At 34.7% G+C, this 25,540-nt stretch overlaps 1 protein-coding gene across 1 annotated transcript; it reads left to right on the forward strand.

Moving 5' to 3' along the window:
• The first annotated feature begins 20,713 nt into the window (after nucleotides 1-20,713).
• Nucleotides 20,714-24,746, forward strand: LOC137749032 (methyl jasmonate esterase 1-like). Its single transcript, XM_068489215.1, has 3 exons — nucleotides 20,714-21,258; nucleotides 23,992-24,120; nucleotides 24,330-24,746. Exons 1-3 carry the CDS (start codon nucleotides 20,773-20,775, stop codon nucleotides 24,600-24,602), a joined length of 888 nt encoding a protein of 295 aa, XP_068345316.1. The 5' UTR covers nucleotides 20,714-20,772; the 3' UTR covers nucleotides 24,603-24,746.
• Nucleotides 24,747-25,540: the final 794 nt, after the last annotated feature.

Raw genomic sequence — 25,540 nt, forward strand, 5'->3', positions numbered from 1 at the left:
GATTGAATTAATGGAATCTCTCCCACCAAAGGAGAGGGTTATCTTGATTAGGGATGGGCACGGTCCAGTTCGCACCGGTTTCATTTTCAAAATAGAATTAAAATCAGAAAGTTTCAACGGTGCAATTCTGCTTATATTTATTACTAAAACCGTACGGTTCAGTTCATAACAGTTCCGGTTCGGTTCATGCCGGTTTACGGTTCCAACCAAAATTATATATATGTTTTTTCTAATTTTCTACTTCTAAGACCAAACACATATTTCAACCACAAATTCAAGTAAATTTGAGTTTCCACTACTAGATCTACGAGATTTGTGACCGGAAGATAGAAAGTGTGCATATAATAAATCAAAAGATAGAAAGGTTCATATCAAGACCAAAGTGTAGACCTTAAACTAAAACTAAAATGTACATAATGTATAATATACTGGAAAAGAATGGAGGAAAATAATGTAGGGGAGAAAAGTGATAAAACAACAAAGGAGGGAGAGAGAAGTGAAGAAAAATATTGGGCTTATGCACATGGTCTTCTTGGAAAAATGTCTTATTTATATAAAAATAATAATAAAACAATAATTTATATTAAAAGTAGTTCGGTCTAGTTCGTAATATTTCCAAACCGAAACCGTTTGAAACGGTTCAGTTCGGTTTTTGTTCACGTTTTGATATTTTTTGTCAACGCGGTTTTTTATGGTTCTTTTTTTATCACGGTTCGATTCCGTTTCTCGGTTTGGTGGTTTTTATGGCCACCCCTAATCTTGATGTGCCATGGTTTAGGCGGGCCTTTTAAAAAAGTTTCTGCCGTTGTATTTGTCACCGCTTTATGCCTGGCCGTACTCCTAGTACATAACTGTACTTGATAATGTATGCATGTCTCTGATTATAATGAGTTTCACACACAATGGTGATGCCTTCTCATTAATAGTTTTTTTCGTTATGTTTGATAAGATTGAATGACCCATTTTTAATATTCACTAATTTTCTTCGAATTTTGCCAGGTTACTAGTAATATTAATTTTATGAATTCTGAATTTAGAAATAAAAATGTTATTCTTACCATTTATGTATAATATCATTTGTATCATATTTCTAATAGAGATGAGATACATTTAAGCCTTGTTTGGCATGTCATATAAACGATCGAATAGTATTAATAATACTGTAGTAGTTGTTTGGTGCTTATTTGTACAAATTAAGCATCGGATACACTAAACCTATCCCACCATTTAGTTCCCCTCACACCCGCTAATTTTACTCTCCAAAACCCCGTATAATTAGTCGGTTCACAAATCACGCTCGCTTTCTCCAACTTCTCTACTCCTACGCATCGTAAAATCCACATCCAAGTATTCCTTCTCTCTTTTTCCTTCTCCACGTCCGATCAACATCGGTGATATGTTATCTAGGTTTTTGTACAGATGGTGGCGGTGGTTGCAAGGAGGTTGAATTCCAAAAAACAAATCACCTCCTTGTTAACTACATTGCGAAAGAATCAAAGGAAAATGAAGAATTAGATAGAAACTTCAGAGAGAAAAGATAGTTATATATTTCTATATTTCTAAAAAGATGATTGACTCATTACATTTGTAAATTGAAGCACCTTATATACTGAACAATACAAGGTTACTTAAGCACAAAGTAACAATTAACTACTAGCAAATCCCCTAACCACCTAACAAACATTCTAACTACTTAGGCTGATGTGGCAATGATAAAGAGACATATGTCTACATCCCCCCTCAATCTTAGTGGGTACCAAGCCTGAGACTGCAGCAATATGAGTATGAAATAGACTATTGAGTCTTGCAATTTGAGACATCTGCTTGATCTTCATATCTGTAATAATATGGAAAAGCTAGAACATGTCCTGCTATAACTTGCTAAAACACAAAAGATCTGCAAGAAATTTTCAAAATACTTCCAATATAAGCAACAACAACTTGTAGAAACAAAGGATAGAAGCATTTGCAAGGGAAGTTCATCTCATGAGTGCACAACAATAATATCTTCTCCTTTCTCATTTTCATGTCCTAATTCACCCACCCATAACTTTCCTTCCTCATCTTTTAAACAAACAGCGGAATAAACAACATATCTTCTATGTAGTTTTTGTGAACACAAAACTTTACTTCGTCTAAGGCTCTAATAGGAGTTTCACACAAGAAAAGAAGATCGCCTATGCCTACATTGAAATATTTCAGAACACCTGTATGTTGACTTGTATAGTTTCCTATAATTTAGGATTTCCTAATTTAGAATAAATCCCATATAATCTGGGAGAAATCTCTTTGTAATCTTCTATAATTATTCTTCCCTATTTGGTTAGGATTCAGATTGTATATTATACCTCTTCCAGAGAAGAATAAAGATATCATTTAAAGCATTCTCTTCTTGGCACCAGAGCCTAGGTTAAGCAAAAAAAAAAACTCGTTGCTGTGTGAAGAATCCAAATCACCAAGCCGCACGACTAGATTGTGCAGCGCGCTGTCTGATCATTAGCCACACCGCTAGTTATGCTATGCACCATATAACTAGTGAGCGGCACCATCGTTGCTGGACCGAACCCTCATGTTCGTTTGCTTCGTTGCACCGAAGTCTATATGAATTGTGTTGATGCCCAGAACTTAGACCCCCACATCTGCCACTGTTGGCTGTCGCCTGCTGCAATCCAAAATCCGAACCCGACAATCGTTTCCGCTGCCGAACCTCTTTGCCTGAACCAACCAGCCACGTTTGATCCGCCACTCAACTTGCTTGCACCCACCATCGCATCAGTCCATGAACCATTTGCTGCAAGTTTTTTTTTTTTTTTTCTTTTGCTTGCACAAGTCCCATCCACTGCAAACTTTTGATATCTGTGTGAATTGAAGGAAGTCTAGAGAAAGGAAACAATTAAAAAAGGAAAATGCAAAAGCGTTGAAAAAGAAAAAAAAATAAAAAATAAAAAGGAAAAAAGAAAAAAAGGAAAAAAGAAAAAAAAAAGAAAAAAAGAAAAAAGAAAAAAGAAAAAAAAAGGGGAAAACATTGTTTTTGAGTTTTTGTTTGTTTGTATTTTTTTTTTTTTTTGTGGCCCACACACTGCAATTAAAATGGCTCGTGATGAAATCATTACTGCTCGGACCTGTGGTTTTTCCTATCATCTGCCCAGCAACTGTCCTTATTGTGGCTTGAGAGGACATTCTAAAAATCGTTGTTTGGAACTTATTGGCTATACTGTTAATTGGGACAAGACTTGTCATCCCGAATGTAATAAGCCACGTGTATTGATTGGTGAAACTAAGGTACATTCTGAACATACAGTTAACGATGGTAAGGCGTTAAAGGTTTCTACATCTGTTACGAATAATACATAGATAATTGATTCTAGTGTTATTGAACATATGACTTGTGATTCTAGACAGGTACAGATCTAAAACCATAACCAATGGTAATGTTGCCCCCATTATCGGGGAAGGCAATGTCTCACTTTCTGATACCTTGAATCTTGATTCTGTACTCGTTGTTCCTTCTCTTGACTATAATTTATTATTTGTTTCTCAAATAGCTGTCGCCCTGCATTGTCTTGTGATTTTTTGGCCTTCTTTTTGTGTTTTTAAAGACATTCGAACTCGCAAGATGATTGGTTATTGTATTAGGAAGGGGAAGCTCTACTATTTGGAGCTGACATCGAACAATTCCCGACTATTGACTCAAGCTCTTGCAGTGGAAGGAAATCAGGGGGATAAGAATAAAGCTTCGAAGATTTGGTTGTGGCATCGTCGACTTGGAAATGCTTCGTTCGGCTATCTGTGGTGGTTGTTTCCTAGCCTATTTGTTAAGCATGATATTTCTAACTTTAAATGTGGTGTTTGTGAAATGGCTAAAAGTCATCATACTTCGTTTCTGCCTAGTTTGAAGAAAAGTTCAATCTAATTTATGATAATTCATTATGATGTTTGGGGACCATCTAAAACTACTACACTTGGTGATACTCATTGGTTTGTTAATTTTATTAATGATTGCACATGTATGACTTGGGTTTGTTTGATGAAGTCCAAAAGTGAAGTTACTTCTTTGTTTCAGCAGTTTTACAAAATGGTACAACTACAATATAAGTCACAAATACAGGTTCTCATGAGTGACAATGACGGTGAATATGTAAACTCTGAACTTCGTGCCTTTCTTAATCATCATGGTATTGTTCATCGGACTACATGTCCATATACTCCACAATAAAATGGTGTTGCAGAATTCAAGAATAGTCAGCTTTTAGAGGTTGTTCGTGCCTCTTTGCTAGAGGCACGTCTCCTGTTATCTTTTTGGGGAGAAACTCTCACCTCAGTTACATATCTCATGAATTGTGTTCCTTCCCTATCAGTCGACTTTCAGACACTGCTTCAGACTCTCTCTTCATATGTTGATGCTCTTACAGTTCCTAACCTTCCACCTCATGTGTTTGGCTGTGTTGCCTTCATTCATCTTCACAAACAGCAGAGAAGTACGCTTGAACCTCAGGCCTTACAGTGTGTGTTTATGGGGTATGCCTCAAATTAAAAGGGGTATCGTTGTTATCACCCTCTGACGAAGAAATTGTTTGTCATTGTGGATGTTGCGTTTCATGAGAATGTATGTACTTTGCCAATCTCGAGTCTTCACTTCAGGGGGAGAATCAGACAGAAGTTCAAACTCTTGATTATACTATTCTAGATTTAGATAGTGTGGATGATTTGGATTTAAATGGTGATGTCTTAGAGATAAGTGGTGATCATTCACACGTAAACAATGATGTGAATGAATTGGAACTAAATGTTAATGTCTTGGAGAAAAATGGTGATCATTCACATGGAAACAATGTTGAAAACCTTGAAAGGGACAAGTCGACATCGCCAGATAATTCACTGCCTGATAGCTCACTTCCAGTTTTCTCACCACCGAACAGTTATGTCGCCAACTACCTCACAATCGATCTTGAATCCCAATAACTGTAATCAATACTCTTCAATCCCGGATGCACCACCACCACGTCTTCCCCTTGATCGCGTCAACCAAGGTATTCATAAATTTACTTATGAAGCCGACCCTAAATGTAAAATTAGGTATCTGGTGAGTAAGCACAACCCTAAGTCTAATGTGTTATACCTGTTAAGTTATTATGTGTCTACCAGTTAAGTAATTATGTGTCTACCTGTCACCTGTTAAAATCAAATAAGTCATTTGTGCATCAATTATCTACTGTATCTATGCCTAACAGTGTGCATGAGGCTTTAGCTAATCCATGTTGGCAAGCAACAATGAATGAAAAGTTGAAGTCTTTGAAGAAGAATGCTACCTGGGAGATCACAAACTTGCCAGCTGACAAGAAACTTGTGGGATGTAAATGGGTCTATACGGTGAAGTATAAAGCTGATGGGACGGTGGATCACTTCAAGGCAAAGACTAGTAGCAAAAGGATATGCTAAAAAAAATATAGAATTGACTATATAGATACATTTGCCCCTAACCAAGATCAATACAGTTCGTGTTTTGTTGTCCTTGGCTACAAATCTTAACTGGCCATTATAACAGTTCAATGTGAAGAATACATTCTTGCATGGGGATTTCACAAAAAATATTTACATGGAACTCCCACCAGGGAGTAGCATTCCAGATATGCATAGACAAAAGGTGTGAAGGCTTCGAAAATCATTGTATGGGTTGAAGAAGTCCCCAAGAGCTTGGTTCAGTAGATTTACCAAGTCTATGAGAGCATTTGGATATAAGCAAAGTAACTATGATCACACGCTGTTCTTGAAACGTCGGAATGGAAAGCTTACAACACTCATTGTATATATGGATGACATGTTAGTTACCGGTAATGATCTGAATGAGCGTGCAGCCTTACAGAAATATTTAAGTGCAAAATTCGAGATGAAAGATCTTGAGTCTCTAAAATATTTTCTCGGGATTGAGGTATCAAGGAGCAAGTTAAGAATCTTCTTGTCACAAAGAAAGTATATTCTTGACCTGTTAAAAGAAAATGGCATGTCAGCATACAAACCAGGGACTACTCCATTGGCAGAAGGAATGAGGCTGAGCATTGATTTAAACCAAGTACTTGTAGATAAAGGGAGGTATCAATGGTTAGTGGGAAGATTAATGTATTTGGCACATACTAAACCAGACCTTGCTCATGCCTCGAGTGTCGTTAGTCAATACATGCATGATCCAGAAGAGCAACATATGAATGCAGTTATGAGAATATTGAGTTATTTGAAAGGAAGTCCGGGAAAAAGGATTTTATTTAAGAAGAATGGTCATTTTAGTATTGAAGGTTATACGGATGCTGACTGGGCCAATTCGAGTGATGATAGGTGCTCAACATCAGGTTACTTCACCTTTGTTAGTCGAAATTTGGTTACTTGGAGAAGGAAGAAGCAAGGAGTAATAGCAAGGTCGAGTGTGGAAGCAGAATATAGAAGTATGGCCCTTGGTATATGTGAGATTTTATGGCTTAAACTACTACTACAAGATTTGGGTGTCAAACATAGTCAAGCGATGAAGTTGTTTTGTGATAATTAAGCTGCTCGCGATATTGCTCATAATCCGGTGGAACATGATAGAACTAAACATGTAAAGGTTGACAGGTTCTTTATTAAAGAAAAGCTAGAAGGTAAAATAATTGAAGTGCCTCCAATTAGAACGAAAGATCAAATAGCTGACATTTTCACCAAAGCAGTTTCTAGTGAAAAGTTCTCTAAGTTTCTAGACAAGTTGGACATGTGTAACATATATGCACCAACTTGAGAAGGAGTGTTGACTTGTATAGTTTCCTATAATTTAGTATTTCCTCGTTTAGGATGGATCCCGTGTAATCTGGGAGAAATCTCTTTATAATCTCATGTAATTATTCTTCCCTATATGGTTAGGATTAAGATTGTATATTATACTTCTTCCTGAGAAGAATAAACATATCATTCAAAGTATTCTCTTCTCTGTACACATCTTTAAGTTGTTCATTCAGCCTCTTAGGTGCCAATGTCGAATCTTTTCCAATATAGTTAGAAATTGGAAGCCGATCATATCTTTATAACAACTGAAGACCATAGTAATCTTGCAGAACCCTGTATCAAGTTTCTTTACGATGAAAATACAACCTCGTACATTTATCTTCCTTTCAAACTTGCCAAAACCAAAACATGTTGCTCATCCCATTATCATCACATATCACTTTTGCAGGTACAATCATCCCATTATCAAGTTTCTTCTCGAATTTTGCTTTCAAAATACTCAACAAGATGTCATGATGGAAGGTGTGCACATGCTTATGAAACCATTTTGTATGCAAAACCCTATGGAAGGTGTGCACATGCTTATGAAACCATTTTATATGCAAAACCCTATGTCTGCAATAGAAAATAAAATCAGGCCCTTCTACTTCAAATGACTCATCAGCAATTTTTTGACCACCACAGACATAGCTCAAAATGACCCAATCACCATATCACTGAAAATAGTAACATGTGAAAGCTACTGCATAATTTCCATTTCTCATATGTTCCACTCCAAATATCTGCTGCATAATTTCCATGTTCTTAAATGTTCCACTCCAAATTTGATGCCCTTTTTTTTTCCTCCAAATATATTCATTGCCTCACTACAAAGTGCAGACCACGATCTTCGAAAAAAGTATAACTAAAACAATATCCATAAAGAATACCACCCAATATTCCAGAAGTCAGGCCACTCACAAAAAACTTCAATCAAAGAATAGCCTCTATAAAGGAGTTGTGGCACATCCTCATGCTGGTGTAACAATTTCTTGCGAGATTACCCTTCGTGAGATTTACCGTGAACAATTTCATTCAACAATGGCTTCGGCCTTTACTATTTGCAAAAAATGAAAATTAACAAATAATAATGGGCATCGACCTTAACTATAGTATCATGGGATTTTATCCACTCACACTACGGGATCGCCCTTTGTGAATTTTACCTATTCACAACACGAAATCACCCTTCGTGGGATTTACTGTTATCAACTTCAAACTTCATCTTTTTCTAAGACACAAATAATCGGTAGAGAACAATCTAATTAATATCATGCTTATTGGAGATGGTATGAAACACAACCACAACCACATGGTCTAAGAGCATTAAAGGTGAACTTTCTACCTTTGCAACAGCCACTTTAACTCATAAAAGAAATGCAATTCATTCCATGTCAAAGCTACAAGTCCATCTAAATTTATGCTCCTTAACTACTGCCATCATGCCTTAATCCTAATTTCAACTCTTTTCCAAAATTAATCAAGAAAATGACCACATGCCCAAGAATTGCTTCGTATCCGTGTCTTTACTATAATCTTTCTCATTCCACAAGTATGAAAATGGTATAATGTCCTAGTTTAAACAGAACAATTTTGTGCCCTAACCCCAATTGACAAAAGCACGCAAATTGATACCACTTTGCAAAGAAAAACCCATTTCAATGAAATCTCATAACCTGATTGGCAATGAACATAAAACTATCTTTAGAAATGAAACCAAGAGAGGAAATAAGCAGCATAACCTCAAAGTAACCCAACTTACTTATAAGCTCATGCAAGGATGTTTCTCCTTTCACCAATGTAGGACTCTTTTACTTTCACATCTCACACGTTCCCTCACATGTGTGGGATTTTCAAGTTAAACACGTGGACAGCATGAATTGAGTGACGTGGAGCATGTGTGGCCGTTGAGCTTTACACATGAGTCAACCTGCTAAGATACCATGTTAACTACATTGAGAAAGAATCAAGGGACAATGAAGAATTGACAAAAATGAAGAATTAGAGGGAAACTTTAGAGATAAAAGAGAGTTATATAAGTATTTCTACAAGATGATTGACTAATTACATTATATATTGAACAATACAAGGTAACTTAAGCACAAAATACTACTTACCTAACTAGCAAATCACCTAACCACCTAACAAACGTTGTAACAACTTAAGCTGATGTGGCAATGATAAAGAGACATCTGTCGTCACTCCTATCTCTATGTTTCAGATTTTCAATTTAACCTAAACTAGAGAGAGATCTGCAATGACTCACCTATAAAACAATTTTTTGCTTGTTGAGTGAGCAAACACCAAGTTTGTAATTGGAGGTTGCTCTCGGAAAATTTGGAGGTTTTGAACAGGGTTTTTGAAGGAAATTGAAGGTGGTTATGGTGGTGATGAATCGATCATGATCGAAAGCAGAAAGTGGGTTTCTAGATAATTACAGATAGGATTTGAAGGAAATTTGGGCTTTTTTCATTTGCTTCTTATCATAAATTATAAAGAAAAAAAAATGATATAACTATGATAAAAATTCAATAGGTATAATTTTTTTTTCCTACCAATTTACCTAACACAACATAAATAATAAGATTATTAGTCTGATATTGCGCCAAACGTTTGAATTTAATCCGTACTATTCGATGACTATTTATTATATCTGACTCAAATAGTTAGTACATTCCAAACTGCCAAATAAAGCCTCAGAAAAGATAATGGAACTGATAATTCTCCAACTTCGGCACTTTTTGGACCCAAATTCTTATCCTCTACTTTGTACTAGCTCTCTTTAGCGGAAGTAAGTCTTTTTAGGTGAAAAAAAAAAAAAAAAAAAAAAAAAAAAAAAAAAAAAAAAAAAAAAAAAAAAAAAAAACTCCCCACTCCCATATTTTTTATCACTCTCTTCCTCTCTCCTTCTATTTCAAAAACAAAAATAAAAAAATTTCTCACACTTTGTGTGTGCCCATATTATTATTTTGCATAATGATTTTTACAAATGGTCTTTTAGATTGATCAAACTCATCATTTTGGTCTCTCACTTTCAAAATCAATCAATTTTTGAAACTTAGGGACCAAAATAAGAATTTGATCAATTTCAAGGACTATTTACGATAAAACCCCTTATTTAGTGCAATCCACGTGTCACCATTTCATTCGATTTGTGTGTCTCACATACAAACTAACAGAATAGTTGACGAAATCTTAACGGAGTAACCAAATTGATGTGCGGTAGTGAATGTTAAAGACGACATTGATTGATTTTGAAATTGAGAGACCAAAATGATGAGTTTGATCAATCTCAAGGACTATATATATATAACTCTAATTTGTTGGGAATTTAAGGCCGGCAATTTTTTTTTTTTTTTTTTGATGCAAACGTGAGAAATTTTTTCACTTATACATGTTACAGCATCATCTCATACCCAGTGCTTGCAAAAGGAACATTGTTAACCATCTAAGGAAATAAGGGGGAGTTTGTTTGCCCTCACTAACTGTCACTGGACTAGACTAGACTAACTATTAGTACAGTCCGGTGTTTGTTATCAGGTGAGACTAGCCCGGACTCGCCTACATTAAAGGCTTCACTAAGAGGTCTTAGTGAGACCCCCCAAAAACTACGGGCTTGCTAGTCCCGTCTCCCTTTTCTATAAGCAGCATGCGAACCCTCCTCCGTGCCTTTTCCTCACCGTGTCTGCTAGAAAACTCACCTTCATCTCTCTAAAACAGAAGTTAGAAGTCACAGAAGATATTCCATTGAAGATTGACCTTCATATCTCTACAAAAACCAAGAACGGAAAAAAGGAGAAAAAAATTCACTTCTTGCGCAATCAGCAGAGAAAGCAAGAAGGAAGAAAATAAGGGAATCCACAGTTCTCTGCCCACTCCCAACACCTCATCACGCTCAGTTCAAGAACAAAGTCGTATATGGGTTCAACCATGACCTCAATGGAGATAGAGAGGTTGGGGATTTTAAGTGAATTTTTGAGGTGGGGGATGAGATGGGTTTGTGGGAAGAGGAGGTGAGGAAGATTGAGGATTTTAGTTGCATCGTTGGTGAGGCAAATGGAGAGACTCTCTTCCATCACTTTGGTTGCATCTCTTGTATGGGTTAGAGAGAGACGGTGGGAGGGAGAGAAAGGGCCGGTGGGTTGGAGGGAGAGAAATGGGGAAAAAGGGAAAGGGGGATGGAGAGGCGGAAGATTATTGGGATTGGAGGGATGATTCTAGAAAAAAAAAAAAGAAAAAGCAAAAAGATAAAGTAAAAATAAAATATTAATTAAATATAAAATATTTTAATATTGCAATTCTGCTTCTTTGTCCGACACTGCATCAAACTCTTCACTAAGCTAGTCTAGCTTAGTCTAGTCTAAGTCAGTCCAGCTTAATCCCTGCAGCTAATCCTGTCCGAAATAGTCTGGTGTAACAAACGCATCCTAAAAGTATTACATGATGTGGTGGTCTATAAAATATGGCCCAAAAAATAGTCTCAAACAGATGACCCTTTAAACAATGCGTACGCCTCTAGATTCCTAGTAGTGAAAATTTGTTAGATGAAATAAGATTTTAGGCACGCATGCAGATGCAGGCATGCATGTATCTTGCAACCATGTGTACGTTATATTTGTAATTGAATATTAGCCTTCTGGACCAAAAAAAAAATGAATAACTTTTCCTCCTTAATTTCTCTGTTAATATCTTATTTTGGTTGAGTATTAACAGGTGTAACACTAGCAATGTCATTGGTGAGATTCTTCCCTTTTTTCAACCGTGAGTAAATTAAACTCTGTAAGGAGAAATATGGATCGTTCGTAGAGTATTTATAGTGTCCAAACAAGACAATTTAATTGTTTGATTATTTATCACCCTTGTATTGGTGCATCATGTAGTCATTTGAATACAAGCTTTTTAATAAGGGTAATAAGGGTAATGCCAGGAATACCATCTATTTAAATCATATTTGTAAACTATATGATGTAGTTAATGATGAAATCATTATTAAATGTTAATTAACATGCTTGTTTCTTATTGATAACACATCTTTGTAGATGTAATTCAAAACGCTGGTCTACGTATCATTACTCTTGTATAAGCACCCAATACCCGCCTCTTCTTTATTTTGAGCTCAACAACTCAATTAATTACCGCAAAAATAATTCAAAAGATGACACTTAACTTTATGGTACTATCACAAATGTTGTAAGAAATTCCTGCAATTATTGTAAGAAAAAAAAATAACAAAATAAAAAGTAGAATTCTCTTCCCTCTTATTTTCATCATCTTTCCTTCCCTCATTTCACATATTGTTTTTTGTCTTATTGTCTCAATAAAAAAAATCAATATAAGATGTTAACGTGGCTTAACCGTAACCGTTCAAGTAGGAGGGGAGGGAACGAGAGAGAGATTAGGAGAGGAGAGAATCCTCCTCCACAAAATAATTCTAGAAAAACCAAAATTTTAAACCAAAGTATGTGGTTGTTGATGATTAGATTATTATTAAGTGTTGATTCACATGATTATTTCCTATTGGTGACACATTATTCAATTTGCAAATTAAGTTTAAAATTTTGGTTTATCTAGCATTAATCATTTAGTCAAGAACCAAATGGCATTATACATGAAGCGATTAAGGTTTGTTTAAGTTTAAGAGAGGCGGACCGTGGTTCCCCACTAATCACTTTGATAGTGTCCCTACTTAATCACTCTTTTACTTAATTGGTGTGGATGCTTTATACAAAAGACATCGATCCAATTAAAAGTTAAAGTAATATAAGTTGTAATTTGTTTTGTTTGACTGGCGGTGTGAGACATTTCACATTAAGGAGATTATATTCACACACCTCGAATTACTTCTTTCACATCTTTTTAATTTTTTTAATCTTTTTCTATCAAGTGTTAGTGGTGTGTAGAAAATATTAAAAAAATTAAAAAGTGTAGGAAAAGTAATTTGGGCTGTGTGAATATAATCTCTCTCACATTATTCAACATGGTTTAATGTGTTGTAAAATCAACGGTGTGTGTGCAGTGGAATAAATAAAACAAGACACAAAATTTACGAGGTTCCTCTACAGTCAGTGTGACTGGAGTACGTCATTGGGTAGCAGTGGTGCTTTCATTATAATTTGGAATGATATGAGTACAAAGATAACCCTATGTATTCTCTCCTCTCCTCTTTTCTTCCTCTGTTTCTTTCTCTGCTCTTTATTGAAAGTATACGAAGTGCTATATTTATAGAGCAACTCCAAGCACACATCTTTGACAATATGATCTTCCTTCAGCTCCCAAGTCAAGATTAATTTTTATGGGTATTGAAAATCTACCCAATGTCTTCAGTTTCTATGTGGGCATTCATTACCCACTATTATTTTCAACACTCCCTCTTGGATGCCCACATATCAACATTAGTTGCCTCATTAAAATCTTGATCTATTTTTGGATGCTCCCCCTTGATGAGTATCTCCCCCTGATTTCAAATTCTTTAAGCTAATCATTGATCCTGTTGCTTTAGTCTTGTAGCGTTGATAGTTGCCGAATGAGGTGTTTTACTTGTTGTTAACTTTCCACATGTTTGTTCTTGAACTGGGTTGGAGGGCATTCTGCTAGACTTCCTCCAAAGGTCTGAATTTACCTATTTTATCTGGAGCTAAATTGGATTCAAGGGTGGTGGATGCTTGATCTTGAATCGGACTTGTGATTTCTTCAAATGCCGTCTAGGCTTGATCTTGAATGAAATTGGACCATGAGGAGCTTCATGTGACAAGTGATCTTAGGCTTTATCAGGGATGAAGTGACATTTGTTTGTTGTGCTAGTCTCCACATGCTTCAATGTATCATTTTCACTTGCCTTATTTGTTCCCCTTGCAGAAGTGGTGTGTTCCCTAGTTTTTCCCCATGCATGTGTGGCATCTTCTCTTGTAGTAGTTGCTCACTGATGCAGGAGTTAAATGCAAACCTTGCATTTAAATGGACCATCACTTCTTGGTGGCAGCGAAAGTTTGAGTGGAGGTTCCGACATATTGCTTTCTCTGTCCTTGTCTTGGCAGGTAAGAGTAAGGGAAAGGAAAGGACATGGAGATTGTATGATATGAGATACTCTTACTCTGGTGTGACTTGTTTGTAGAGGTATTCTCGGAGAGGAAGAAAACTGAGTATTTTGAGATACTTTGTGAAAGATGCATTCTCGGAGATAAGGAAGAGTTAGATATTTTTTAGTTCTGCCTTGCCATGGAGGACAGAGGTTGACATATATAAGGATTTCCTAATAGCAGGTAGTAGTGATGTGCCTTTACTCTTGTCAGCAATTGTGGTGTGATTAGAATAGTAAGATTCATGCGTTTTCAACTTTATCGGAGATCTTTGATAAAGTTGCACATGATATCCAAAAGCTGAGATTGCGCCTGCAAAATGTTGACAGACGTCATGCAGGGAAATCCAGCTTTTGAAATTTGAAAATCGGTGTCTCTTCGATTTTTGAATAAGTGGCCATGTTGCCTCTCCTTTTATAAAGATATCAATTTTGTTCAGAAACACTCAGAAAATTGTTACCTGCAGAAAATTCCCTTTCTTGCACTTCTGATATTTTATCAGACTTCCTTCATCATTTCTGAAAATGGCTTACTCATCTAACATTTGCTTAGATTTGAGTCTCAGGAGTGATATAGACGAGCAGTGTCAGGATAACATATGGTGCCCATCTTTCTCATCTTCTAATGGTCCTCTTATGGTTGTGGACTCTGTGATGAAGAATAACATAACCGCTACAGTGGTAGCCAGGAATCTTCTCACTCCAAAGGATAACAGAATTCTTTCAAACCGGTCTGATGAGGCAACCGTTCAAGACTCATTGGCTCTCAGTGTTCAATGTGCGGGCTCTGTATCTAATATGGGCCAGCGCTTACTTGCTCGAACTCACCAAGTTGAATCATTAATGGCTGAGGTTGCAAGTTTTAAACAAGAGATTAAAAGGCTCAAGCATGAGAATAGAGTGTTACACATGCTTGCAAATAATTACTCTACAAGCATGAAAAGAAAGCTCGACCAGCTACTGGAATCCGAAGGTCAGACTCAAAATGACAATCAGGGGTTCGAGTCTTTATTCCAAAGACATCCATTGTCTCAGCTGTCTGGAGTTCCACCAAGTATTGAGACTCCAAATAATCAACCTCTGGTGTCTCCCCCTTCTGGGGTACTTCCGAGTACTGAGGCTTCACATAAGCAACCTTTGTGAAGGTTCCCTTCTGTTTGTTTGTTTTAGCTCATGTGTATGTAATTTCTTGGAGATATTAATATATAAGTTTTATTTCATTTAGTGTATTGTGTTAAATACAATAAAGCATATACTTCTCTAAGATGTGCTATTTCTGGACCAAATATCAATTTATCTTTACCCTCACGAAGATAAATGATCATTCTTAGTATCTAAATCATTTGAGTATTCCACTCATAATCTTCAATCCAAATGATTCTTTAATATAATAAACATCATGGATAAGATTCGTGTTGGCATATCGTTCGATTCTGCAGTTCGAGACAATATTTCTCTCAACACTTTATAATTTTTCTTGACTTTTCAGGAGTCCCAATTTAATATCATCAACTCTTGCAAAAGATTTTAGTATGTTGCAACAATACCATATTGAAAGTACTCTCTAAGGAAATTTATATCATCCATTGGTATTGAGTACATATTTTATGTTTTTCCCTTCCAGGGCTTACTTCAAGCAATTTGAATTCTTCAGGGATTTTCTACACTTCATGACACATTTTCCTTTGGAATTTATACAGAACAATTTGCTTCTATATATATTTGAGGGATTTACTTATGGAAATATGATGTGGGTGACTCAAAACCCTTCGTAGATAATTCTCCATTTATATGAACTCGTTTATAACCTTGTGTCATATCATGTGAGTGTATTTCACGGTATTACAAATGCCCATATGTAATCTTCTATGTTCAACATCTTTTGGCTATTTGTATTGTATTCAAGTATATAGGTCTATTTTTCCACGTTCTTACAAAATTGTAATGGAATTGTCTTTCTCCATTTTGGCCAATAATTTTGTTGATGGAAAAAGAACGAGACTCAATATCAACACAACTCATTGATGAATTTAGTAGCTACTTATAAAAACCAAAATTACCATTGGTTATCATCAATCTGTGATCCTATATTCTCATGTGTATGCGCATGCGTAAAAGCTTTTCATTTCTTTGGATATCCATTGTCTCATCAAGCGCATTACACTATCTCTTCCAGGATAGTCATAGTTTAGAGAATGCGGATCATAACCTCCTCTTGAGCATTATAGAGCTTGGATTTTAATCTCCACTTCGGGAGTTGAGTCATTGGAACCTATACGTGTATCATGCTTCGTGCATGAGACATCAACATTCCTATGTCCGTGGATTGACCTTTCTGGGACAAGTATCCTTGCGACAACTGTCATGCGACAGTTATGCTTCGGGAATGCAATAGTTTTAGTAGTGCCATATTCTCCTTCTTTTAAAGGACTGAACCTTTTGAGCTTGAGGGTCTACTACGCTTCAGGCGTGCAACAGATAAATCATTTGCTGCCTCACTATATTGTCCAACAGGGACATTAATTCTTGTAGGCACATTTGCAGCAAGTAGATGTGATTTCATCACTTTCGTTGCATCATTAAATGCATCTGGCATTTGATTTGCATATCGTGGCATCATTCAATTATTCTCACTTCGTTTGTATATTGATTGCTTCATGAATCAAAATAAGACAAATTCTCTTCGTTCTTCTGGAACGGTGTTTTTTTTTTTTTTCCTATCATTCTTCTGGAATGATGTTATTTTCTCCCCCTAATGGCGGGAAAAGTGTCTTATCAAAATCATAGTCTGTAAGATGCGCGGTAAACATATTCCCAGTCAAGGGTTCTAAATATTGACTGATAGATGATGAATCAAATCCAACATAAATTTTCAATTTGTGTTGATGCCTCATTTTAATATATTGTGGCAGTGCAATAGGCACATAGATAACACAACCAAAAACTCGTAATTGTGTAATGTTTGGTTAGTGCCCAAACACGAGTTTCACTGAGAAGTATTGATGGTTGTCAAAAGGTCTCAACCAAATCAATAATGCATTATGTAAAATGACATGTCCCCAAATCAATAATTTCAATTCTCACCGGAATTCGGTGGGGCGCTTCTGGCGTAGTGGGAGAGGCGAAAAAATGGACATACCTTTTATTCTGTGAGATTTTAGATGACGGAGGTGAGAGGTAGATAGTGCTTCACCGAATTTATGGCGTTGTGCTTTCCACTAACATGAGAGCTTCTGGTGCTGATAACGTGTTGTAAAATCGACGGTGTGTGTGCAGTGGAATAAATAAAACAAGACACAAAATTTACGAGATTCCTCTACAGTCAGTGTGACTGGAGTACGTCCTCGGACAGCAGTGATGCTTTCATTATAATTTGGAATAATATGAGTACAAAGATAACTCTATGTATTCTCTCATTTCCTCTTTTCTTCCTCTCTTTCTTTCTGTGCTCTCTATTGAAAGCATGCAGTGTGCTCTATTTATAAAGCAACTTCAAGCACACATCTTTAACAATATGATATTCCTTCATCTCCCAAGTCAAAATTAAGTTTTATGGGTATTGAAAATCTACCCAATGTCTTCAGTTTCTATGTGGACATTCATTACCTACTATTATTTTCAACTTAATGGTCTTTATAGAGTTTTTTTTTTTACTCCCTCTACTACTAGTATCATTTCATGCATGAACCTGGGATTATTCAGTTGTCAAATGCTGCCAGGCATCGCATGTCATTTTTAGACAACATTTCACATTTAAACAAATATATAAGCCACGTTCCAACTTAAATGTGGACTTTAGAAGATATAATACGTTGAAATCCAATAATTTAAGTGCAACACACACCCGTACAATCCCCTAACAACATCAAAATTCAATCGAAATATGTGGAAGTGTTGTTGATGAATACAACCGCTAAATTTAAAAAAAAAAAAAAAAAAAAAAGTAAAAACCTTTTACCTCTCAATTCAACATAACGACAAGATTTATCCAACTTTTTTATTTTTCCTTCTAACACTTTCGCTTTCCTTTTGTTTGCTTACCACGTCACAGTAAAACCAGATCAGGTTGAGCGTTCATCTTTTCTTCCTCTCTCAAGAAACTTAACGTTTTATTTTTTGGCTAAACAGATATGACAATGACTTATTATTTTTTGTGTTTTTGGAGAGAAGGTTAAAAGGTTTAACTCTCACCCTTAAAAATCACTTTCTTTAGATATAAAGAAACAAAAGTGAGATTTGAGATAAGTTTAAGGGTGTTAAGTAACACAATTTGATCGTATTTGTATTTATCACAAAATGTCTCAGTTTAATTAAAAGTGAAATCAATCAATATACGTTGTGATGGCGATGATGATGGTGGGTAATGATGGCAACGGTGATGACGGTGGGTGGTGGTAGAGTGGTGGCGGTGGCAATGGTATGTAGTGGTGATATGTGGTGGTGGTGGCCACTCATGGTTTAGTGTTTTGTATTCTTGATTTTTAAACAGTCATAAAATTTAGAAATAGACTTGATAAAGAAAGAAAAAAGAAAAAAAAAAAAAAAAAAAAAGCCAGTGATACTCCCAACTTGATAAAGAAAGAAAAAAAAAAGAAGTCGACTTCCAAACTAAAAAAAAGGTATATAAATATAGCAAATTGTTATTAGCACTCTAAAAATCTTGTTTGGCACTCCAAACTTTCTATAATTAAAAAGAAAAATACATTTGTGCGGAGTGTAGAATGAGATTTTTGGAGTGCTAATAACAGTTCCCTAAATATGTGTCTTCACAAATATTGTACATGGCATTGACTTAGACTTTTGCGAATAGACTTATAATTTCTGGTATCTAATAAATATCCAGATTGAAAATATTCATCGATCTACAAAATTTTCTCATGGAGGTAACCATTTTTTGCCACAGATACCAATATAGAGGCAAAAAGACAATACGATATTAAATTCATATGTGGTTGAGATATTTATAAATTTAATCATTAAAATGCATATGCTCAAGTATACATTCAAGTTACATCAATTCCCGAAGTTTTGGTCAACAATAAAACTGCTTACTTATGAGTTCACCTATAAAACATGCAAATCGATATACTTTTTAACCATAGTTCTAAGTATTGTGAATTTTTGTCCACAATTTTTGTGACATATAAAGGCTAAAAGATACTACGATATTAAATCCCTATATGGTCGAAATATTTATCAATTTAATCATTAAAATGCATAAACTCAATTACACATCCAAGTTAGATCAATTCCTGAAGTTTTGCTCTACAATAAAAACTGCTTAGCTATGAGTTGGCCTATAAAACGTGCAAAGGCAATATAATTTTTAGCCACAGTTCAATGTAATGTGAATTGTTGTCTTCAACTTTTGTATCTAATAAATATCCACGGTTAAAAAGATTCATCGATCTACCAAAAGTTATCATGGGCGTACCCATTTTTCTACCACATATAGGAATATAGAGGCTAGAAGATTCTCATTTAATTGAAACATACCAAACTCTAATTAGTGCTCTAGAAATTTAGAGATGGCAAATGATGAAGAAAAGGAAGAGGAAGACGTGATGACTACGGAGGAGTAGATGGGGTTGCAGAATGACAACCATGGGAGATGGAAGGATTTTTTTAAAGAGAGAGAGAAGGGGATTTGCTCCATGAAGATGATAGACTAGTTAGGGTTTTATTTTTTATTTTTAAGTAGATTGAGTTGGGTGTAAAAAGAAGTTTGATTGAGTTTAGTTTTGATAAATAAAGGTGGTTTCGGAAATAATGCTGGGTGTAAAGAGATAATGATAAATAAATCAAATACAATGTGGATATAAAAAGTAAGATGGGTGTTGTGATACAAAATATGGGTTCAAATAAAATTTCCCATTATATTTTCATGGAATTTAGTTTTGAAAATTGGATGCCTAAAATTCCAAGTTTTTTTATCCACACCAAAATTCTAAATTTCTATGTTTACAAATCCAAACAAGAAAATTGGTTCATGCCAATATAAAAATTCTGATTTTTGTGTAAATTCTCAATTTATTTTGTCCTCCAAACATAGTGTAACGGAAATATTTCAAATTTAGTGGATATTGGTAGCATTAGAAATCTAACAATATTCCCCAACTCTAAGTTTCTAGCAGTATTCTTTTCAAAAATTTTATTCTTTTGTTTTATTAGATTTTTAATCTTTCACAAAATGTATATATACTTAGATTTCGTCTAGTTAGCTTGATCAAGATAAACGCCATTTATATAATGGAGCGTCAGCAATGACGTTTGTATACTAATATATTTTCAAACTAAATTTAAAAATTAAATAATGTGTTATCAATAGGAAATAAACACGTTAATCAATACTTAGTAATAATTCAAGGGGTGCACTATCCACACACACTATTTTACTTCTCACACACCCTTGATAATTTATATCTGTTGATTTTTTTTCAATTCATCCGATCTAACGGTTGAAAAATAAAAAAGTGTGTGAGAAGTAAAATGAGGTGTGTGAATATCACACCCCTAATTCAATCATCAACAACCACATCAATTGGTTTACAATTTTTGGTTTAAAAATTTGGTAATATTACCATGTGGCTATGAGTTAGAAAACTAGTTTCTAGCAAATTGGAGTTGGGAATACTTTTCAACTCAAGACTTTTGACTTCTGAGTCGATGAGTATGCTAGAGAGATTAAATTTGCAAACTAAATGATGTGTCACCAATAAGAAATAAATACATTAATCAACACTTAAGTAATAATCCAATCATCAATTTCCAAGTCATTTAATTTACAAAATTTAGTCTACTTATTTGCTCTCCATAACATCACCCCTGAGTCGATTATTAGTTCTCGGACGGATTTCTATATATAAAAGTAAGACCATAGAAGCAAACCAAATCAAGGAAATTGTGAGTTAATGATACAGAAATTGGAATTGAAGAACATGACAGAGAAGCTCCTTTTATTTTTCCTTTCATTTATTTGCTTGGCAAAAGCGAGTACCTTAACCCCATCCCCGCCCTCCAACATTCACAACAAAACTCAAAGTCCAAAACATTTTGTGTTGATACATGGAGCCTGTCATGGGGCATGGAGTTGGTATAAGGTGGCGACTCTTCTGAGGAACTCTGGTCACAATGTAACAGCTCTAGACTTGGGAGCATCCGGGATCAACCCGATTCAGGTACAACAACTCCCTTCGTTATCGGAATTCGTCGAGCCTTTGACAAAGGTCATGGTGTCTCTACCACCAAATGAAAAGGTTATCCTCGTGGGTCACAGCTTGGGTGGAGCCGTAATATCTATTTTCATGGAGAGATTTCCTGAGAAAGTTGCTGTTGCGATATTTGTCACAGCTGTCATGTATGGTCCTACTCTCAATTTCTCAACTGCATATGCAGAGGTAATGAAATTCATCTATCTATTCTATTAAGAGAAGAGGCCTTGTCAACTTTTGCCCCTTTTTTTTCTTATTCTGCCCTCATTTTTGATACACAATGTTCACATAAGAAGGGTAAAATAGTAATTTTGTATCTTTTGAAGTTTTTCCACTTTTTTTCCTATTTTGCTCTCACTTTTGATACAAAACATTTACATAAGGAGGACAAAATAGTAATTTTGTATCAAAATATTTGCATAAGATAAAAAATATGCACTTTTTAAGAGAAATTGTCTCACCATCATTTTTGCATACACGTAAGTGAAATCATGATATTTTTTGGATAGTTTGAATGAACTAAAGCAATTGCGCTTGAGGAGAATGTGGGAGGAGGTGGGCGATTGAAGAGGCTTTAATTTGTACCCTTTGACAAAATGACAATCATATCCCTATTTTTCCAATTTTACCCTCATTTTTTTAGAAAATGACAATCGTATACCTATTTTTCCTATGACAAAACGGTAATTAAGTAATATTAAGAAAAAATATGCACTTATTAAGAGAAATTATTCACACACACAAAGTGTGTGCTCTCTGCTAGTTATATATAAAGAGAATGGAAAAGGTGAATAGTGATTTGGAGTCACCATGCTTCAACAAAAATATTTGGACAAAAATGCCCCCAAAATAAAAAAGTTTCAAAGCCATCCCAAAATAATGCATCAAATAAGGCAGGGGCATTTTCATCATTTTAATAGTATTTTTTTAATAATTTACTTTTTGGTGCTTTTATTTATTTATTTTTAATTAATACCTCACAATAGGCTAGCAATAATGTGATTCAATTTCTTTATTTTTAAACACGTTCAAAACATCTTAAGAGACGTGTAATTTCAGTTATAAAAAAAGGTTTTTTGCACACAGATAACAATGTGATTAAATAAGTTGTCGAATGATTGCTTGTTTTTTTTTTAACAAACGATATTATCTACACTAAGGGGGAGGGGTGGGCTTAGCCTCACAATGGGCTAGCAATAATGTGATTCAATCAGTTATTTATTAAATATTTTTTTCTCTATTTTTAAACACGTTCAAAACATCTTAAGAGGCGTGTAATGCCGGTTATAAAAAAGGTCTTTCGCACACGGATAATAATGTGATTAAATTAATTGTCAAATGATTGTTTTTTTATTTTATTTTAAATAAACGATATTATCTACATTAAGGTGGAGGGAGGTGGGTTTAGCCTCACAATAGGCTAGCAATAATATGATTCAATTAATTGTTTATTAAATATTATTTTCTCTATTCTTAATGTAAATTCTATAGAGATCGATTTTAATATGTGAATTCAGTTGCTTTAATTGGTTTATGAAGGGTTTCTTCTAACATGATCTAAAATTATTCATTTACTTCAAATATTTGACTTTCCTTTTGTCAATTTACGCATATATATATATATACATTTAAAACTTGTGAGTCGCGAGTAACACGCTATGATTCAAAAAATATTTTCTGCATGCGCACGAAGGCTAGTATATACTAAAAGTCTAAAAGTCCTGCTATCATTTCTCTAGTCATATTCACTTTATCGTGATATTGGAGAAACCACTCATACAATACTTTTTTAACTCGGAATATTTTGCTGGTTTGTGCCTCTTAACATTGTTATTTTTTATCTCATCCGACAAATATCATGTTGACCTTTTAATAGTGTTTGATAGTGTTAATTGGTTGGTAGAGATCAACTAATATTTTTGTTGAACCCATTGTTTGCAAATCTTTTAACTAGAAGAGATATGCTCATTTTTATACTCGCACAATGCTCCCTTTATCTCATCAATCAATGTACATTTTTTTTATTCCTTTCAAATGAGATGTCATAGATGAACAAGTTATGATAATTGTAATGATTAGGAGTCTAAGATATTACTTATATATAAAGAGATTATGTTGCATAAAAAACACTGAAGTACTTTATCTTCTAGGAAATTAATTTTTTTAAAACAGTTGATCGTCTTGTTCCTAAATCACCTTAAAAGTTTTAAAAACCTAAAATATACATGCATCTTTGCTTTTTGTAAGATACTTTACAAATTAAAAAATATTCATATATCGACAAATAAATAAATAATTTATTTATCGATACAATAATGACCTCTTTAAAATAATAAGTTACTTAGTATTACGGTCTAATAGTATTCCTTTTCACTTGTAAGTGAGAGGTCTTGGGTTCGATTTTCGCCAAAGGCAGATTTGAACCAAATTATTGTTAGCCTATTATGAGGCTAAAAACACCCTCTTCCCTTTAGTATAGATAATACCACTTGTTAAAAAAAAAATAAAATAAAATTCTTTTGGTCACAACATGTCTCTTTATAAAAAAAAAATCAAAAATCAAAAATCAAAAAAATCAAAAATCAAAAAAATCAAAAATGAACAAAATCAAAAAATTCTTTATAAATTAATAAATATTCATATATCAATAAATTATAAATTATTTACTTATCGATATAATAATGCTTCTCTAAAGTAATAATTTTTCTTGATCCCAACATTTTCATTTATAGAGGTTTTACTGTATACCCAATTTATTGGTCATATGTCGTACTAACCTTATTTTGATGAATGAATATGGCATATTTAAAATTGATATTTGTCACAAGTAACAATTTAAATTGATCTCTTGTTCATTGTTTTCTGAATCCTACTTAAGGATAATTAGCTAAAAAATAATTTACTTAAAAAAATGTATAGGTTACCAAAGGAAGGCAATTTATGGACAGTCAATACAGATATGACAACGGGACCAACAACCCTGCAACCTCCCTTCTCCTTGGGCCTAAGGACATGGCGACACTCTTGTACCAGCTCTCCCCACCACAGGTAAGTCTTGAAGTGTGTCTATTGAAATATATAGGAACCCTATCGTGTTCTCTTATAACACATTGGAAACATAAGGTGTATTGTAAGAGTAGAGCGCTAATTGTTTCAAAAAATTGTAAGAGTAGAGCGCTAATTGTTTCAAAAAATAAGTTCGGGCTTTCGAGTATTGGTTAGCTAACTTTTTTTTGTTTTATGTTTGTCATGAACAGGATTTAAATCTAGCGTTATCGTTGGTAAGATTTTTTCCTTTATATAATTATGATGTAATAAAACTCACGAAAGAGAGGTATGGATCAGTTCGTAGAGTATTCATCGTGTCCAACCAAGACCATGCGATTGTGTTGGATGTGCAAAATTACATGGTCAAGAAGAATCCGCCAAATGAAGTGAAAGTGATAAACGGTTCTGATCACATGGTCATGTTCTCTAAACCAGTGGAGCTGTTCTGCCACCTCCAAAATATTGCTGAGAAGCATTCATAAAGACATGGACGGACATGATTAATTCAGGCATACTAGGTAGCCTGCGTTGCATGCACCATAGTACAAAATGTAAATGAATAAATGAGATTGCTTTAAGTACTAATAATTACGTGTCCATGAACTTTAGTTCAAGAGGCATGACGCACTACTATAAACATGGTCACTGCGTTTAGCTTGGCTTGTGGTCGCTTCTCATTTTTCAAAGTTATGTTTTCTTTTTTAAAATAAACGATATTATCTATATTAAGGGGTTAAGAGAGTGGGCTAAGCCTTATAACGGGTCAGCAATAATGTGGTTCAAGTTAATATACGACGAAAGTTGAACCAAAGATCTCTCACTTACAAGGAAAGAGGAATCACTATACCGTAGTACAAAGTGACTTCAAAGTTATGTTTTTAGTTTCTATTTATTGGGTTGCCTAGCAGCTACCCCTACTATTAACCATGGGAAATTTGGAAAAATAACCAAATTTTGGACCTCATATAGAATTACAGCCACCATTTTAATTTTATGATAATTATAACCAAAATTTGATGTAAAGTACTCATAAATTCTTAATGTCATGTTATGCATATATTCAAGATTTCATACCATGTTTGTAACTTTGTATTGGCAATCACAGGTATGATTGGCCATTACAGTCATGCATGGAAACCGTGGTGGCTGTCTTACAGTCTTAAGTTCAACATGCTTGGAAACTCATCTAAACCGATTGGAACAAGTGCCCCAGCTATACGAAATCTTTACTATTCGTTTGATGTTGGGTCGGTAAATTTTGGGTACATTCCAACTGAGACCAATTTTGTTGAAGGAAGCAAGCAATTGGAAGTTTTAAAGCGGGATTTAGAAGTGGTGGATAGGAGGAAGATACCATGTCTGGTGGTGTCAATTGGAAAACTATACTTGTGCGAGTGTGGGACCTATTCATGTAATGGAA

Source organism: Pyrus communis, chromosome 10 (genome assembly GCF_963583255.1).
Source record: "Pyrus communis chromosome 10, drPyrComm1.1, whole genome shotgun sequence".
Taxonomy (NCBI): domain Eukaryota; kingdom Viridiplantae; phylum Streptophyta; class Magnoliopsida; order Rosales; family Rosaceae; genus Pyrus; species Pyrus communis.

What these genes read in the sequence shown, in the direction of transcription:
- LOC137749032 (XM_068489215.1), top strand. Translation starts at nt 20,773, where the DNA reads ATGATACAGAAATTGGAATTGAAGAACATGACAGAGAAGCTCCTTTTA. An exon ending in TCTCAACTGCATATGCAGAG is followed by an intron (nt 21,259 to 23,991) that starts GTAATGAAATTC and finishes AAAAATGTATAG; the next exon opens with GTTACCAAAGGAAGGCAATT. An exon ending in ACCAGCTCTCCCCACCACAG is followed by an intron (nt 24,121 to 24,329) that starts GTAAGTCTTGAA and finishes TGTCATGAACAG; the next exon opens with GATTTAAATCTAGCGTTATC.